The sequence below is a fragment of the Oxyura jamaicensis genome, chromosome 5, assembly GCF_011077185.1.
Source record: "Oxyura jamaicensis isolate SHBP4307 breed ruddy duck chromosome 5, BPBGC_Ojam_1.0, whole genome shotgun sequence".
NCBI classification, from domain to species: Eukaryota; Metazoa; Chordata; class Aves; order Anseriformes; family Anatidae; genus Oxyura; species Oxyura jamaicensis.
The window spans coordinates 23,432,814-23,449,087 of record NC_048897.1 but is presented as its reverse complement, the minus strand read 5'-3'; the positions used below and the strand labels follow the sequence as shown (position 1 = coordinate 23,449,087).

Sequence of the window (16,274 nt, the reverse complement as noted above, 5' to 3'; positions counted from 1 at the left end):
TGCAACATATAAATGTCATTTTGTGTTAAATTCGTAAGAACAAACTTTTCTAAAAGCTACTTACATTCCAACCAATATTCTGCCACAGTAGCAGTATAAGATAGTACTATATTATTAGCACAATACCACATAAAGACCCTTGTCTTTAAAAAGCAGTTGTATTTTTAGTAATTTAGTTACACTCACCTTCCATGTTATTTCATCTGAGCCAGAAACAATTTTAAAGCAATGGATAGAGCTGTTTCCTCTTACCCTGAAACAATTGCAGAGTTGTGGATAATGCTGAGACCATGAGTACAATTTCCTTTCTGTTCCCAATCTATTTCAAATGGTAGAAGTAGAAGTGTATCAAATTTGGTCCTGAAATTGAATATAATAGTTTTGGGTCTCTGAGAATTAAGTGCAGATACCATATAAGTAGGAAATGAGTAAAATGTTTTGTTTCACTCCCCCATAGTGGTGAGTAGAGATCAAAGGAAAAATACTTTCGTCTCTTTTCAGTCAAGTAATATAGGAAAAAAAATGAACAATCAAAGAGGCAAAAAACTAATAATGAAGCTGGTGTGTTTTATACAAGTGGACAACGAACATATCATGTAAGATCTATGCATGTCTTGTGGTGTGCTTGCGTCAAATTGTCCACTTTAGCTTTAAATAAGAATTTAGAAGAGTTGGATTGGTTTATTTTGTTACGGTGCTGTTATACTACGTGCACTGACTCTATACCATTTACCTGTCTCAATTTTCTTCACTCCTGGCAGCAATAAGCTGGAAGTCTCCAGGGATGTGTTTTTCCACGATGTTCCACTTGGAGTCCTTGTCAGAGTAGATTTTATGCAGATTGTTCATGAGCTGTAAGCTGAAGCATGACTTTGCATAAAAGGTACACTTCAAATTTGTGCTTCTTTACTTGAACTGATGTCTTTGTGCTTAGAACAGTTTCATTGTAAGTAAGGAAATTGGAAAGTATTTTTTCTGAGGAAAGAAGGTATTGGTAAACTTTAATAATTTCCAAGACCAGTAATTTTGCAAATAGATTACTCCAGCATCATTTCTTCCTCAGGGAATGAAGGTCTTGTGGTTAGGCCCTGTTATAATTCTGGGATCCTGATTTAGCTGTTGTTTTTGTAACAATTACTGTTGCACAACAGGACAAACATCTTCATTTTGTGTGTCTCAGATCTTTAAAATGATCTCCCCTGCTCAGATTAGCCTTTCCAAGACTGTATTAGACATACGTATTTATGATCTGATCAAATGCTGCAGCAGTGGTGTATATGCATAACACGCAGATCTGTGTTTTGGAGGATACAGCTTTACTCTTTGATGCCTTCCCCCACCCCCCTTTCATCTCAGTTGTATAGAAAATCTGTGTTTTACACAAACCTCATCCAGGCAGTTTTTATTATGTGAAGCATTTTAATGTACAGCAAAGTGTGAGGCATTCAAAGCTTAGGAAAGTACTATCGAGATTCAAAGCAGCACATCACAAGTTCCATGATTATCGAGTAACACACAGAGTTGTCATGTTTGCAATCCTTTTTGTAATAGGGAAGTAATAATGGCTTTTTCTTACAGTTGGTTACCCTGGCTAAAAATTTGGTTTAAATCTGAATAAAGAATGTGTGCTACATGTTCCGATTTATTTAACTGGAAGAAGAGTGAGTGAGTTAGTGTTTCTTCTCTTCCTTTGACTTAATAAATTTTAAAAGGTAGTTGTTTAAAAAAAAAAAAACACTTTTTGGCACGATGTGATTTCACATAAAAGTTTATCATTGCATTTTCATGCAAACATCTCAAGACAAGAGAACTGTGTTTTAAGTGTTTTTGTTATGATCTGTATCCTTCCATGTACGTGTGCAATATTAGACACAGTGAAACCTTACATTCTATATGAAACCTTTTAGTGCTACCATAAAAATATAATCAAAACTGTATATACTGTGGTTATAAAATAGGTGTTGATTTTTATGTACTTATGAGAGTTTGTATCAGCTTATCTCCTTTGGGATCTCTATGGTTCGTGCAGATACTGAACGGTCTAGGAAACGCAACATCTCTGTATTTATACAGGATCATATCTTGAGTCGTTCAGTGAGCCATACTAATCAGTTTATTTAAATCAAACCATTAATTCTGACTTGATTCTTCTATGAATTTTAGTATGTCAGAAGGAATTTCTTACGACATTTTAAGACACGTTATGTATTTCTAGCTTAATGCTTAAAGTTATTAGTTACTGTACTACTTATGACTAAAGTTAGAAGCTTAATGATTATAGTTACTATGATATGATTTCCAACAAAATAGTTTTATTCTAAGGAAAGCTGTTCAAATTAGATCTTTTTCATTAGCATTGTTTGTTTTTGCATATATAATAGTATTCACTTCTGTTGCTTCAGTTCTGTAGAAATGTCCAACTTCTACTCACTAAACAAATAAAGTGAAATCTCACTCTACCTGCTGTAAAGTTTTCAACTTTGTCCTTTGGAAGCCAGCTATGATAAACTCCGTGTGTCTTTAGCTTTGACTTCAGTTCAAAGGTGATTAGAGCTTACATTTGCATAATGTCTGCAAGTGTGAGATTTACACCCTGAAGAAAAGAACATTTGATATAAATGTACTTTGTTACTGAAGTTATATTAGAGGAACAAATAACAGATCAGAGCACTGCTAATCTACCTTTCAACAGCTTCAAACCAACAAGAATGATTGTTGAGAAGCTACACAATAAGCAGTACCCAGAATAATTTGAAAACTGCAGATGTAGATGAAACATTGCAATTCATCCTAGCTACTCCATTTATAGCATCTCCATACAAAGACTTGAGAATTCGTTTGTGTGTCCATGTGAGAAGTCAGAACCACTGTGAGAGCTATTTTGACAAATGTAATGTGTAGATCTCAAGGTGTGGGTCCTTCAGTTTGCCCTCCAATGCAAACTTGCTGAACTATGTAATTTTAGGTGTTAGAATGTCTGGCCTTACCATTGTTATGTGAATCACCTCTTAGTTACCAAGGCCAAAAAGGGACTACAAAAGGGACTACTGAGCTTTCTAAGACCATGATTGGTTTTTTGCCTTACATTCCACAGTCATTATGCAGCATTCTGAAAGAGTCTTCTGACCATCTTATAACCTTGTCAGGATAAAAATTCTGTCCTTTTTTTTGATTTTTGTGCGACACTTGGTAATAGACGATCCCCCTCATACCAAATTCTTCTGTAGTTCTTCCCACTCCCCAGTATATTTTTTTTTATATATTCCTTCTCACTATTCTGTCCTAACCTGTACAGTTTTGGGAACCAATCATTTCACAAATTCAAAGAAACTTGGTGAGGAGATGCTTCAGCTGCCTGGCATTCTATTTTTCCATTTCTCTCCATTTAACCTCCTACAGATAAACCTGGAGGACCCCAGGAAAGGTCCTCAGTCACTGGCACTCTAAGCAGCAGAAGAGGAGTGGAGGAGAGAAACAACTGGGGATGGGGCTCCATCAAAACTATTGCGGGGAGAGTGCTGGGGTACAGATCTATCATGCGTTTGCCCTGGTGGGTGCGTGTAACAGTTCCCTAATGAAATACCTAACAGCAGGGGCGGCTGGTGTGTTGGGTCACAGGAGAGGCCTGTCTGGCTATCAGGCCATGTGGCAAAGGAAGGGGGCAAAGTGTTAGATTGTAGCTGGAGGACGTCATCCACTGTGATTTCTTTGTTTACAGGACATTGCTGGTCAAAGCGTCTCCGGCTGCAGCGCACTTTGTGCCCTCTCTCCCAGCCTCCTGTATGTGATTTGTTTGCTGGCTCATAGATCAGTGAGCATCTGTGTCTGGCAAGTTTGGGTTGTGGAGCAGGAGAGAGGGGAACTATGCTGCAAGTAAGATACAGATTAGGTTCACGGAAAGAAAAAGCAAAGCAAAGTCTGTGTGAGTCATGCCCAGGACTGAAGGAGGAGGACTGAAGGAGGGGCAGGATTGCTAGGAAGCATATAACTGCAAATATTATCGGCTTGGGAGGGAATACAGTTTCTTGGGATGCTATCACAAAGTGAGAGGGTAGATTCTACTCCATGTTGGAGAGCTGGAAATGAAAGGTGAAGGCCCTAAGATGTATCGTGCATAGTCGATCAAGGACATTTGGGGCGATGCTATGAAGCATTTGAAGCAAAGATTACTTGTAAAGCAAAGCACTCTGTAGGATTGCATTTATAGTGTAACTTCATATCAATTTAAGCTGTGTACAACTGCCTTCACGACTACCACTTTAAAGCATAGCCTGTGTTTGAGAAAATTATTTATAACTCCGTTGGGTAATAGGTTGCTAAGAAACAGAAGGTATTTCTTATAAAGCAGGACATATCTGCTTAGATTTGATGCATTGCTCTGTGATACATGATGTGGAAATGATGTATAAAAATGGTAGTTCAACTTAAAATCAGATGTTAAAAATCCCATAATCCAGAAAAAAAAAAAAATGATACTGAATTTCCCTGAACAGTCTTCCATAGACTCGATAGCAAAAATCCTCTCTGATAGGGGCTAAATTTTTATGTGGCTAGAACTAGTTTGTTTGTATTCAAAACAGCAGTCTTGCTATCTGAACTAAGTTAATTATTAAACATGTATAATCAGGACAACTGACTTGGCAGATTATTAGCAGAGTTAGCATAGTGTACTTTTGCTTTGGCAGATGAGAGAAGGGAAATGGGATTATAACTTCATTTGCCATTTCTTTTTTTAGGCCAAGAAAAATAATGTAGAATATTCTCGTACTCTGCAAATGAATTAAGTTTTCAGTTTCAGTGCATTCTAGATTTACTAAAAAATGTCGAGAATATTGGATCAGAGAATTTTGCTGCTAGTAATTTCATTTTTAACAAGTCTGCAGAGTACAAAGGTACTTTCAGAATGGAAGAAATGTGGTGATCGGGAATGTGAGAGTAAGTAAAAAATTTTTTTTCTAAAGGAGTTTATATACGCGTAGTTATTGCAGACCATAATGTTGAGATTAGGAACAAGGCACTGAATGAAAACGAGTAGCCATAGAAAACGTTTGTTGTCAATATACTAAGTTTATGAAAAATAGGCTTCATTTTTTCAAAAACTAAAAAATATATTCCTGAAAAACCTATTTAAGGGATTGTGTTGTGCAAGTATATAAAGATTGAAGTTCAGTTAAAATAAGATACTCTTTAATAGCTAGTTTTTCTCAGGTTTCCTCAACTACGCAGCATAAAGCAACTTTAAAGTATTTTTACCTCGTTCCTTACAGATACAAGGGTAAATATTTATGTATTTATATATGGTAGGCTATATACTAATAAAGAACAGATTTTTTGTTTACAGTATGTTCATAGCCTATTCTCCAATACTGTATTTTTTTTCTATTCTAAGCAAGCTGGTGTGTTTTTTTTTTTGGTTGGTTGGTTTTTTGTTCTTTTTTTGTAATCCTTCTCTACTGACACTGTTAATGTATCTTTTTCTTCTTTAACATGAAGTAAGAGCAGTAACTAGGTATGGAGTTCCTGGGGATTAAATAGCTTTGCAGGAAGCTGTCAGACCAGTCCCTGAGACACCGGTGGGCATTTCTGTACAGAATCCTCAGATTTCCTCTGTTCATGGGTTTATTTCCTGTGGAGCCATTCTGACTTCACCAGGTTCTGGATGCTCAGGGATGTCTGTCTTAGGGCAGCACGTGGAATGGGCACCAAACTGAATAGAGCATGTCGGTGGAGGTTTTTATGATAGATAAACCATGATTTTTATGATAGGAGATAGAGGTGGAGACAAGAAGAAAGCAAAGTCATTCAAATTGAATTGTAAATTTTGTTTTTGACAATGTGTTCAGGTTTCTGTTACTAGAGCTTAATTATTTTATTTATAATGTTAATATATTCAAAGTAGCAGACAAAATCCCTGCAATTACAGCTAGATTTAACTTGCGATTTCTGAAATATAAAATTATAAATATGCTTAGAAAATATTTTTAGCTGCTTAGATCTGTGTTTAATAGTTGAACTTACTAATTTCCCACACACACTTCAGCCTTGAAAGCTTGGGTGAACAAGTACTGAAAAACAATGCCCATATATGACTGGAGCTTTTATTTTGTTGATGTACTTACAAACATCTTAATGTGTATCTATATAACAGACTTCTTCAATAACATATCTAACTTCAGACAAAGTGGCTACAATACTTGTTTCTTTCTTCCTACATATTCCAGCGGCAATGAGCAGAGTTCAAGCCACTACAGACTATTCGGGGCCTGATTGCCGGTATCTTAACTTCAAAACAGGGGAGGAGATAATTGTATACTCCAAACTTTCCAGGAGAAATGAAAATTTGTGGACAGGAAGTGTAAGTATTTAAATCTGATAGACTTCCTGCATGAATAATCTAGATAGCATTGTAATAGCAGTCTGCTTGCTTCTAGGGATCTTCCATCTCTTTCTTAACATTAACCAGTTGTGGATCAACATCGTGTTTGGGAGATGGGTCATTGTTGATATCTTTCTGTAAAAGGGAAAATCAAATCTGGCTGTAGATTACTCATGGAGAAACAAAGTCAAGATCAGAATCCAAGTTTTTTGACTCCTTCATCTAATCATTTGGCTGGAATGATTACATCTTCTTCCCTTAAAAACCTTCAGGTCTAGTGAGCCAGGTACCTACCTTCAGGTAAGGAGATCTTACAGTTGCTTAATCAGCAATCCAGAACTGGGACATGACTTCACAGTTCAGTGCTCAAGAAAAGTTCCCAGAGAAGTTATCGCACACATTTAATGGTTTGGAACAATTGACAATGCAGTTAGAACAGCTATGAAGTTATGCTGTAGTTCAAGTTACGTTATAGCTAAAAAGCAATGGATGCACTGATCCAAATCCAACTGCTAATAAAACCATGTAAATGCTTCAAAATCAGAATATATTGGTTATGGTGGTGATTTCTGTTTTGTTTTTGTTTTTCCCAAATGATGTGTGACATTCATTATTTACCAGTGACATTCAGACGTTCTTTCTGCATCTTAGAGTATCTCTGCAGGTACTTCATTCCTTCTTGCTGTCCAAGATGTATTCGTTCATTAAAGGCTACATGCAAGGCATTCTTGTAAAACTAGCAGCTGGTTTCTTAGTCGGACTGACTCTTACTTGTGTTTGCATTATTCTTTTGGGCATTATCATCTATTTATGTTCTGCATTGTTGTTGTCTTCATTGCCATTTTCTCTTCAGCAGCACCTGGCCTCGTACCTGGATTTCGCATCTATTTTCCTTGTAACTTTTAATGGGTCATTAGTTATTAAAGTGTATTTGTTCTCTAACTTGAGTAAATGGAAACTTTGCATCTGATTCTGTTAGGAGCTATCTGATACCATCTGTGTACATCATACTGTGTTCAGTTAAGGACTGTTAAGACTACAGAAAGTAATATTTGGAATAACATTCTTCTTGCTTTCTGAAGTAGCAAATGGAACACTTTAGAAAAGGAAACATAAATCATTTTTTGACCAAACAAAATGAAGGGGATAGGGGGCAGTTCTATAAGCTTAGTGTTTGTTCGTACTTTTCTAGCATATATGCAAGCATCTAATATACTTACCACTACAGTGTAAATGCTCTCACTCCTTTTATATTCCTTACAGAAAGGAAAAGATTTTGGATACTTCCCAAAAGATGCTGTGAAGGTTGAGGAAGTTTTAATTGTAGAAGAAGTTGAAGTGCTCACCAAGGTAAATCAAAATCACCAGATTCTCAAATGTATTCGATTTTCAATAGCTGTGAACTACCAAGTTAAAAGTTCAAGCTTCAACATATATTTTATTTCAGATAATTCAAAACATGGTTCCTTTCTTATTGCACCATTTGTGTGTTTGTTGTCCTCTAAGATAACTTTTTATTGAATAAATGTTATAGAAGCATTAGGAATAATATAATTACTTACCGTACTTTGTGTAAGACTATACACAGAGGAAGAGAATAAATATACTTTACTGTGCTACATAGCACTGTAGAAAATTATACATTAGAACATTTTAAAAGTTAATATTGTTATTTTAGGAAACTGATTTCCTTTGCCTTGATGGAGATGAATATGTTTTTGAAAATGAAGACAGTGCATTACTCGACCCCAACAAAGAAAGTGAATATTCAGCATCTGATGCAGAATCAAAGCTGCAAGAAAATGAACTCTTAAATCATATAAGAGACTCCAACCAAAATGAAGAAAGAGTTGAATCAGTTTTAGGAAATGATTCTAAGGAATCTCAGAGTCAGGAGGAGTCTGCAAGCAAAAAGTTGGTTACTGAAAATGAGAATAGAAACGAAGACACTGAGCAGCCAGAAATTCAAAACAGTCTCCCATTAAAACCCATTCCAGCTCAGTCTAGTTGGATGGTTTCCAATATTGCAGGATGGTTCACCACAGGAAGTAAAAATGATGAAGAGACCTTAAAAGCAATTACTGAATCTTTAGAAGAAAATAGTTACCGAGGCAGAAAAATAGTAACTGCTGAAAATGAGTTAGAGGAGCTAAATGATAAGGAGGATCAAGAGCCAATAGCATCTGGTTGGTTTCAGGGTGGACTGACGGACTTTCTGTATTTTGGTAAAGAGAAAGTGGATGGTGGTCTGGTATCAGAAAAAAATGATCCGGATGTCCATGACGTTTCTGGTGTGGATGGACACTCCAATAATGAACATGAAACAGCAGTCACAGAGTCATCGATAGAAGAACAAAATAGTGAAAGCCAGAAATCCCAATCAAATTGGTTCAATTTGGGTTTAAGTAATGTTCTAAATTTTGGGCATACAACTGCTACAGAAGATCAGCAAAGCAGAGAAACAGAAAATAAAGCAAGTAAGAATGAAGAAATGCAGACTTTAAACCAGAAAGAATCACGCATGGACAAAGAATCAAAGGAGACAGTTAAAGCAGTGACAGATGAAGATGAGATTTATGCAAAAGAAATAATAGATTCAAACAGTAACATGCCAAATGCTGGGGAGATACCAGCAAGTGTGCATACTCTTAGTGACACCAAAAGCACCTCAAGTAGCAGTGGATCATACTTTGATATATTAATTGGTGGCAAAGAAGAGCCAGTTGAACCTTATCATTCAGAACAAGAATTGGTATCGGAAAGGCAACTGCTGAGAAACACTGAAGCTAAAATGAGAAATCAAGAGTCAGAAAGCAACTATGGCCATTCAGGTTGGTATGAAAATCTGTAATCGCTTTATTAATTATAGAATAGACATATGTGTTAATTAACAGGGACATGAATCAATTGCATCAGATCATATTTCTTCTCAGTCCAACTCAGAACTGTGATCCCTTAGACAAAAAATACAGAAGAAAAGTCCGGCATCTGATGAACAGAGACATTTCTTCTCTTTTAGTTATTTTATAGATGCAATAAAGTTTCAGAGTTCAATAGCCAAAGGAGAGAAAGTACAATGTTTACAGGAAGATGTGCTTAGTTGTCCCAGTGCTAAAGGAGTGAAAGTCAGAAAAATGCCAATATAAGACCCTGTCTCCAAAGATACTCTACATTTACCTTCAAAATTTAGTTTTGAAAATTCATTGGATTCACAGGCACAAGATTTTTCTTCTAGTGAATACCACCTGATCTCAAAGAGGAACCAACTGAAGAAAAAGACAGTATGTGTGAATGAGGAAACATCAGTCAGTAAACAAACTTAGCTGCCGGGAAAAATCAAAAATGTTAGCAGTTGAAAAGGTAAAAAAAGAGCAAAATAACTTCACCACTTGTATACAAGAATCTGTAAATTCAGAAAATGAATTAGTTATGGGGACAATCCATGCATCAAGAAGATCCCATGTGAAAGTGACACGAGCCTTACTCTTGAAACACCTGAGAAAGGCAGAGTGGTCGAATGCAGTAATACACAACAAAATTGAACATCAAAAAGTCAATTCAAAAGGGGTGGTGATATAAAAGAGAAAATTCACAAACCAGAGAATAAAAATGAACTGCTATTTTTTTATGGAAACATCAAAGATTTCAGGCACTGTATTTTTACTGATGAGCAGGATCAGAAATCTGAGTCCCAAGAATTAACTCAAGACTAGTGGCTTCCATTTGACAGGTACCAAAACCTCAGAAGAAAGTAGCCACTTGGAAGAAATATGGAGTTTGAGAAAGGAAAGTAAAATTTCTTGCTGAGAATTGAAGAACCAAGCTTCCATGATGAAAAAGGCCTCAGCTGAAGCCATGATGAAATACTATAGGTAAAGAAACTGAAGGCACATCAAATGAGAAGGTTAAACATAATGATGTTTAACGAGTATCACAGGTACCTCATTAAAGAATAATCTTGCACTTCAGCTGACAATGCAAATGAACAAACAGAACATTAAAAAAAAAAAAAAAAAAAAAAAACTCCACCAGATCAGTAAAAAATAAGACAGCGTTTGTGCTCTTGCAGAGAAGCTACAAACTGAACAAATCCCTATGAACCTGCAACATCATCACAGAAGTGGTGCAGAAGTAGCACTTGAAGATTCATATTCCCAACATGAGTTTCTGGTATCAGAGAATGGATTGGAGGACAGTTTTAATCCAGATCTCAGAAAGAAATAGAAAAATCACGATACAGTAAAAGAAGATTGTTCTGTATCGTCAGATTTAGGATCATCTCTGCCCATCAATTCAAGCCTGTATGACAGAGCAAGATACAAAAACAGGAAATGAATCTGAGCTCTGGAAAGCATCAGAAAAACTTTTACCCCAGAATCCCACAAAATAGAAGACAATTTTTAAAGAAAAAAATATCGTTACAGCTAGTCTTCTAAAACCCCTCAAGCTAGAAAGCCAGGCTGCTGTTTAGAAAGAAAGAAAGAAAAAAAAAAAAAAAAAAAAAAAAGAGCATATTATTTTCTTAATATTTATTTACTGCACTGCAATACCAGTTTTGCTTAAAGCTCTATCCTCCAAACTCCACTCTGAGACAATGATTTGAACTAGCATTGCTTAAACTATAAATCTGCAGCACATTTTTAATCTAATAGAGCACTCTGATGTTTGGTTTTAAGTTGAGGAAAACGTTAAAAAAAATAAGATCAAAATCTCAGTGGAGGTTAATGTCTTGAGGGGAAAAAACTGTGAATGGGTAGTTGAATCCTCTGAGAATAAACATGTCCTTTCAGAATTATTTGCAGGAATAGGCAGTAAACGAAAACTTCTAGAAGAAATGCCAAAGGAGAAATATGAAATGAATGGAGCTGTTGATGGTGAATGCAACACTGATCAACATTCAAATGGAAAAGTGATTCCTTCAGTAAATTCTGAAGAAAAAATACCTAGCTCAGTGGCTGACTTTCCACTCGATGGTGAAAAGCCTTTCTCAGATGATGCTTTCCAAGTTCAGAGCTACATCCCAAGTAATGGTATGTGAAAAAAATACTAATTTGAAGGAAAACAAATTGAACTCTCAAAAAACATTACTTGGAATTATATTAGGTTGACCGCTGTAATATAAAATCTTTTGTTTGTTTTCCTCTTAAACAAAACAGAAGGAGGCTGGATATATCAGATTCTTCTGTGCTTGGATGCTCTTGAGATTAAGGAGTTGATAAAGTCTGCATTTTCAACTATGACAAGTATTATCAAAAAGGTAAGAGTTCTTTATATGATAATATTTTTGAAATTGGTGCAAAATTAAGCCAGTTGTTAGCCACGTTCTGCAATGCAGTTCTGACAGAGGAGAGAAGGAAAGAAAAATTATTTCTAATAAAACCTTTGCAGTCCCCTTGCTTCTAGGAATATCTGATACTAAATAAGGGACAGCTGGAAAAAGAAAATGTCAAGGTAGCTGCTGTTTGTCTGCTTCTGTTTACAGTTCAGAATCTGATGAACTCAGGTTTTTTTGTTTGTTTGTTTGTTTTTTGTTTTTTACTTTAGGGAACTGTGAGTTTCATTATAGTTCTCACGCCAGGACTGACTTGCATGGACTTAGAGAGCTTGGTTAGGATAAGTAAAATAAGCAGAATACTTCTATCGCTTTAAAAAAATATATAATTTCCAAGTTTTGATTTCCAAAGATTCACATCATCCATGACTGCATTAAAATATTTATCTAAGGAAATATTTAAGATATAAAATGGGATTGATTGCTATGAGGATATCTTAAATATCAAAATGTAAAATTTCAATTATAAGGATGAGTTTTTTTTCTTTAAGATGAAAGTCCTTAGGTTGCCTAAATACACCCTCCACAATTAGGTTAACCTAATTAACTTTGTTTGGGTTGGGTGATTGAAGTTTAAGAACCACATGTAATTTTACCCGATTTCCAGGTAAAAGCAGACTTTAATAGACTTTTGCCAAGTCACAGCCTAGGAGGAAAAAGCTGAAGGGTTTTGTTTTCTTTCGAGTGAAGCAAGACTGGACTTCAATGCTCATCGACAGTTTGCTGCTTTGGCAACCCTGATTTTTGTGTTGATATGATTAGGATAGCTGCTTCCACCTTTACCTGTCACCTTTTAGTGGTAGTTTCACATGCAAGTCATTCACCTTGCACCGTGAAAATAGTTCGCATATGTATAAATTGTGGTAAGTTTATGTAAATATATATATATATATAAAATGTAATTTTTTTAAAAAAAAAAAAAGTCATGGAGAAGGAGGTGGCCAGGAGCCCATTGCCGTGTGTCCCAGCGGGCGGGCGCCGCCGCCTGTCACCGAGCCACCTGTTGCCCCTCCCCGCGGTGCCAGTGTCACAGGAGCGGGGACAGCGGCCGGGGCGAGCTCTCCGCCGAGGGAAGCGGCCCAGCCGCCGGTGTTTTTATTTTTGTAAGGCTCTGGTGTTACACGAGGCAAATGGAAGGAGCGGAGGTAAGCCTCGCCAAGAGCGGCCGGCCTCTCACGAGGCGCCGGGCGTGGAGGCGCCACGGCCACCCCCCCCCCCCCCCCCCCCCAGTAACTCCCTCATCGCGGCCCAGCCGCAACGCCCCCCTTCACGCCGCAGTGGTACAGCCCGCCGCCCTGTTCTGCCTGTTCCCCTTTTCTCCGGCAGCAGTGTTTTTTTTTTCTTCCCCCCCCCCGTCCCCCGAGGCAGTGGTAGGGGCCGGTTGCCAAGCGGCGAGCCGGAAGGGGGCCGAGCCGCTGGTGGGCCCGCGCCGCGCCAAGATGGCGGCCGCCGGCCGCGGGGGCGCCCCGGACGTGGCGGCCGGGCTGTGGCTGGGGCTGCGGGACGCGGCGCGGCGCTACTGCCGCTCGGCCCTGGAGGGGGCGCGCAGGGTGAGTGCCGCAGCCCCTCCGGGCCGGCTGGTGCCCGGTGCCTCGGCGCTGGGGGGCGGCGGGGCCCTGGGACTGGAGGGGGACCGGAGGGAGGCCGCCCCCGGTGCGGCGGGGAGCCGGGCGGCGTCTCCCCGGCCTGCCTCGGGGGCCGGCGGCGGTCGGGGACGCGCTGCCCGTTTCGTCCTGGGTGGCGAGCAGGAAGGGGAGCGAGAGCACGCCCGGGTTTCTGCACCCCCTGCGGCCCCCGGTTGTCCTGAGGTGCCGGTAGTCTGAGCGTTTTGTGAGGGGAATCGGGGCCGAGGCTTCGTGGTACTGCAACACGTTGTTAAACACGCGCTGCGCGTAGTAAATGGCACCTGCCCTAAGCAGCTTATGTGTTTGCTTTGAGAAAACAGCGACATCCCTTTACATACAAAACGGGAGTGTGTGTGTGTTTTCAGTGATTAACTCATTGACTGTTCATTTTAGCGTGTGGTTGGTTGAGCAGATTGTCCTACTAAACAACGTTTCTAACAGCAAAACATGAAATACTGGCTGGTATTGACTCTGAGTACTAAAACGTAGACAGTCTGAAGAAAAATTTACTGTAATTGGCAGGCTCGGAAGGGGAAGCACTCAGCATTATTTCATCATCGTATCTTGTTTAATCTCTATTTTTTTCTTCACTTAGTAAATGTACATTAAATATAAATGTGTACATTAAAAAAACAAAAGATTCTGTTAACCAATTTCATGGAGTTTTGGAAAAAAAAGTACAAGCCTGTACTTACTGCCTTATGTTATGATTTAATTTGCTTCTAATGTCTGTTTCCATTCAGTGTTGAATATGAAATTAATCTCCTTAGTTAAAACTTTTGATTTTATTTTTCAGGCAGTGGATTCGCTGCCAGAAGAGATGAGACCTGGTCCTGACCTGTATGGTTTTCCTTGGGAATTAGTGTTTTGTGCTGCTGTTGTTGGAGCCTTTACAGTTCTCCTGTTCCTGTATAGAAGTTATCAGTCAGTAAGTGTTCAAATTAAAATTGTTACTGTTCAAGGTATCTAATGCTTCAGAATTTTAAATCTGCTGTGATTTAATTTAGATTCCCTCAAAAAAAAAAAGGGGAGAAAATTTGGGAAGTAGCCTGTCCTGTCAAGATAGGAAGTGTTTGGATGTGTAGTGAGTGGCCGTTGTCAGTAGAGGAAATGAAATAAAACTCACAATAGTAAGACTTCCTCTTTCCTTCCCTTTTTCTGTCTACACCAGACTTTAAAAGTCGATCCTTAAATTATTTTCACAGGATATGGAGATCTTCTCATGTATGTATATATTCTCACGTATGTATTGATGATGTATCTGACTGTTCTGGCTAGATCAGCTCAGGCTTTTCCAAGGTAAATTAGCAAAAGCAATCAGGATGGAGTCCCATCAAGGCAGGCATTTTAAAACACTTTAGCCGGTGACCTTGATTCTGTTTACTGGAATACTGAACTGATTTTGCTGTGAGTTGTTTGCGAGCGCTAAGCTGATGTGTTGGAGAAATGTAGTACTGAAACCTTGTAACACATCGGATGATATTTTGAGGTATGGGTTGGTTTCAGTCATGAGTGGGTAAGGATCTGAGCAGTAACACCTGCCTACCAAACTGCCCATACTAAAGAAATGGATTCAGTGTCCATAACTCAGTATTTAGTAAACTTCTTAATTTTTCCATGCTCTTAAGTAGTCAGAGGGTGATTGTTTTTTGTGCTAAGTTTAATGATGCTTTTGTTTGAAGACAGGCTGCGTAGCATTTTAATTTTTCAGATAAGAGCAATTGCATTTTTATTTAGGGTTCTAATGTCTCCTGAGATCTGGAATCACCTTAGATCACCTATTCTGCAGCAGCAATTCAGATTGTCTGGAAGGGGAAGTCCATACTTGTTTAAGTTAACAAATCTGTAATTTGTGTTATTCCTTGTGTCTTTTAGCAGGTTTTTTTTGTTTGTTTGTTTTAACTATTTCATTGCTTTAGATGTTATGAAAGATGAGTTTCAGCTGATACTTGAGTCAAGCAGCAACTCTAGTCTTGTTTTCCTCTCGTGTGTTACCTGATCTATCACTAAGGCCCAAGATATTACAAGTTACTGACAGCTTTTTCAGTCATCCATACTTAAAACTGCACTGAGTGGTCTTCTGAAGAATGAATAGTTACTTATTCAAAAACAGTGGGGTTTGACTTTTTGTTTTTGGGACTGATAGGATAGGTGTAATTGCTCTACCCTTCTTGCTTGGACTCTTTGGCTTTGAGTAAGAAGGAAACAGGGAAAATCAGAGAGACTCTTTATATGTTAGAGACGTGATCCAGGCCCAGCCGTGAGAGGAATCTTTTGTTGTAAAATCTTTGGCCCAGCCAACTTCTGCAGCTCTTGTCCAGGCCATTTGTAACAGGCTTTGTCCCGTAGTTTGATTCTAGTGCACTAGACCTCACATTGCAGCTGCTGATTTGGCACTTCCCACAGAGTTGTTCGTGGGCACTTTGTATTGGCAAAACTTCGTGTTGGTAGTAGTGGGTTATGTGACAGGAACCTGTATTTATATTCCTTAAATTCCATGTTTAACCTGATCATAGAAACATAGACTAAAAAATTAGTTCTCAGATACTATGCAAGGGTGATTAATCAGATGTTTTCAAATATTTATTCTTGTTATTTCAGGTTAGAAGTCGACTTTATGTAGGTAAGCTTATTTTTCATAGTTTGAAGCATGACTTTCTTAAACTACTTTTTCTGCTACTTGTAATGCTGCAACATTTAGCTGTCTGTTTATTATAGGAAGGGAAAAACAGCTTGCCAACAAAGTTGCTGAACTAGTTGAAGAGAAATGCAAAATTCTTGAAAAACTCAGCCTTTGCAAAAAAGAGGTAATATTTCTCATTAATTGCTTTCACATGTGTCACGTGATAAACTGAGCCAATTTCTGTATTTAAATTACTAAACTAAAGCCTCAAAAACGTTTAAAACTTTTAAAAATAATTCTTCAAATGCTTTTATATTG

General features: G+C 38.1%; 1 protein-coding gene across 4 annotated transcripts in view; it reads left to right on the top strand.

Annotated features, from left to right (window-relative positions):
* The first annotated feature begins 4,658 nt into the window (after positions 1 to 4,658).
* MIA2 (MIA SH3 domain ER export factor 2) overlaps positions 4,659 to 16,274 on the top strand; it is a 34,369-nt gene continuing 22,753 nt past the window's right edge. The window contains exons 1-9 of one of the 4 annotated variants that reach the window (XM_035327990.1): positions 4,659 to 4,935; positions 6,222 to 6,355; positions 7,640 to 7,726; positions 8,055 to 9,207; positions 11,167 to 11,406; positions 11,533 to 11,633; positions 14,130 to 14,261; positions 15,935 to 15,956; positions 16,052 to 16,140. In XM_035327990.1, the coding sequence (XP_035183881.1) occupies positions 4,821 to 4,935; positions 6,222 to 6,355; positions 7,640 to 7,726; positions 8,055 to 9,207; positions 11,167 to 11,406; positions 11,533 to 11,633; positions 14,130 to 14,261; positions 15,935 to 15,956; positions 16,052 to 16,140 (2,073 nt within the window). In that variant the 5' untranslated portion in view covers positions 4,659 to 4,820. Of the gene's footprint in view, positions 4,936 to 6,221; positions 6,356 to 7,639; positions 7,727 to 8,054; positions 9,208 to 11,166; positions 11,407 to 11,532; positions 11,634 to 12,712; positions 12,854 to 13,105; positions 13,259 to 14,129; positions 14,262 to 15,934; positions 15,957 to 16,051; positions 16,141 to 16,274 lie in introns of those variants that run through there. The other 3 variants (XM_035327989.1, XM_035327992.1, XM_035327991.1) reach the window with 3 other exon arrangements.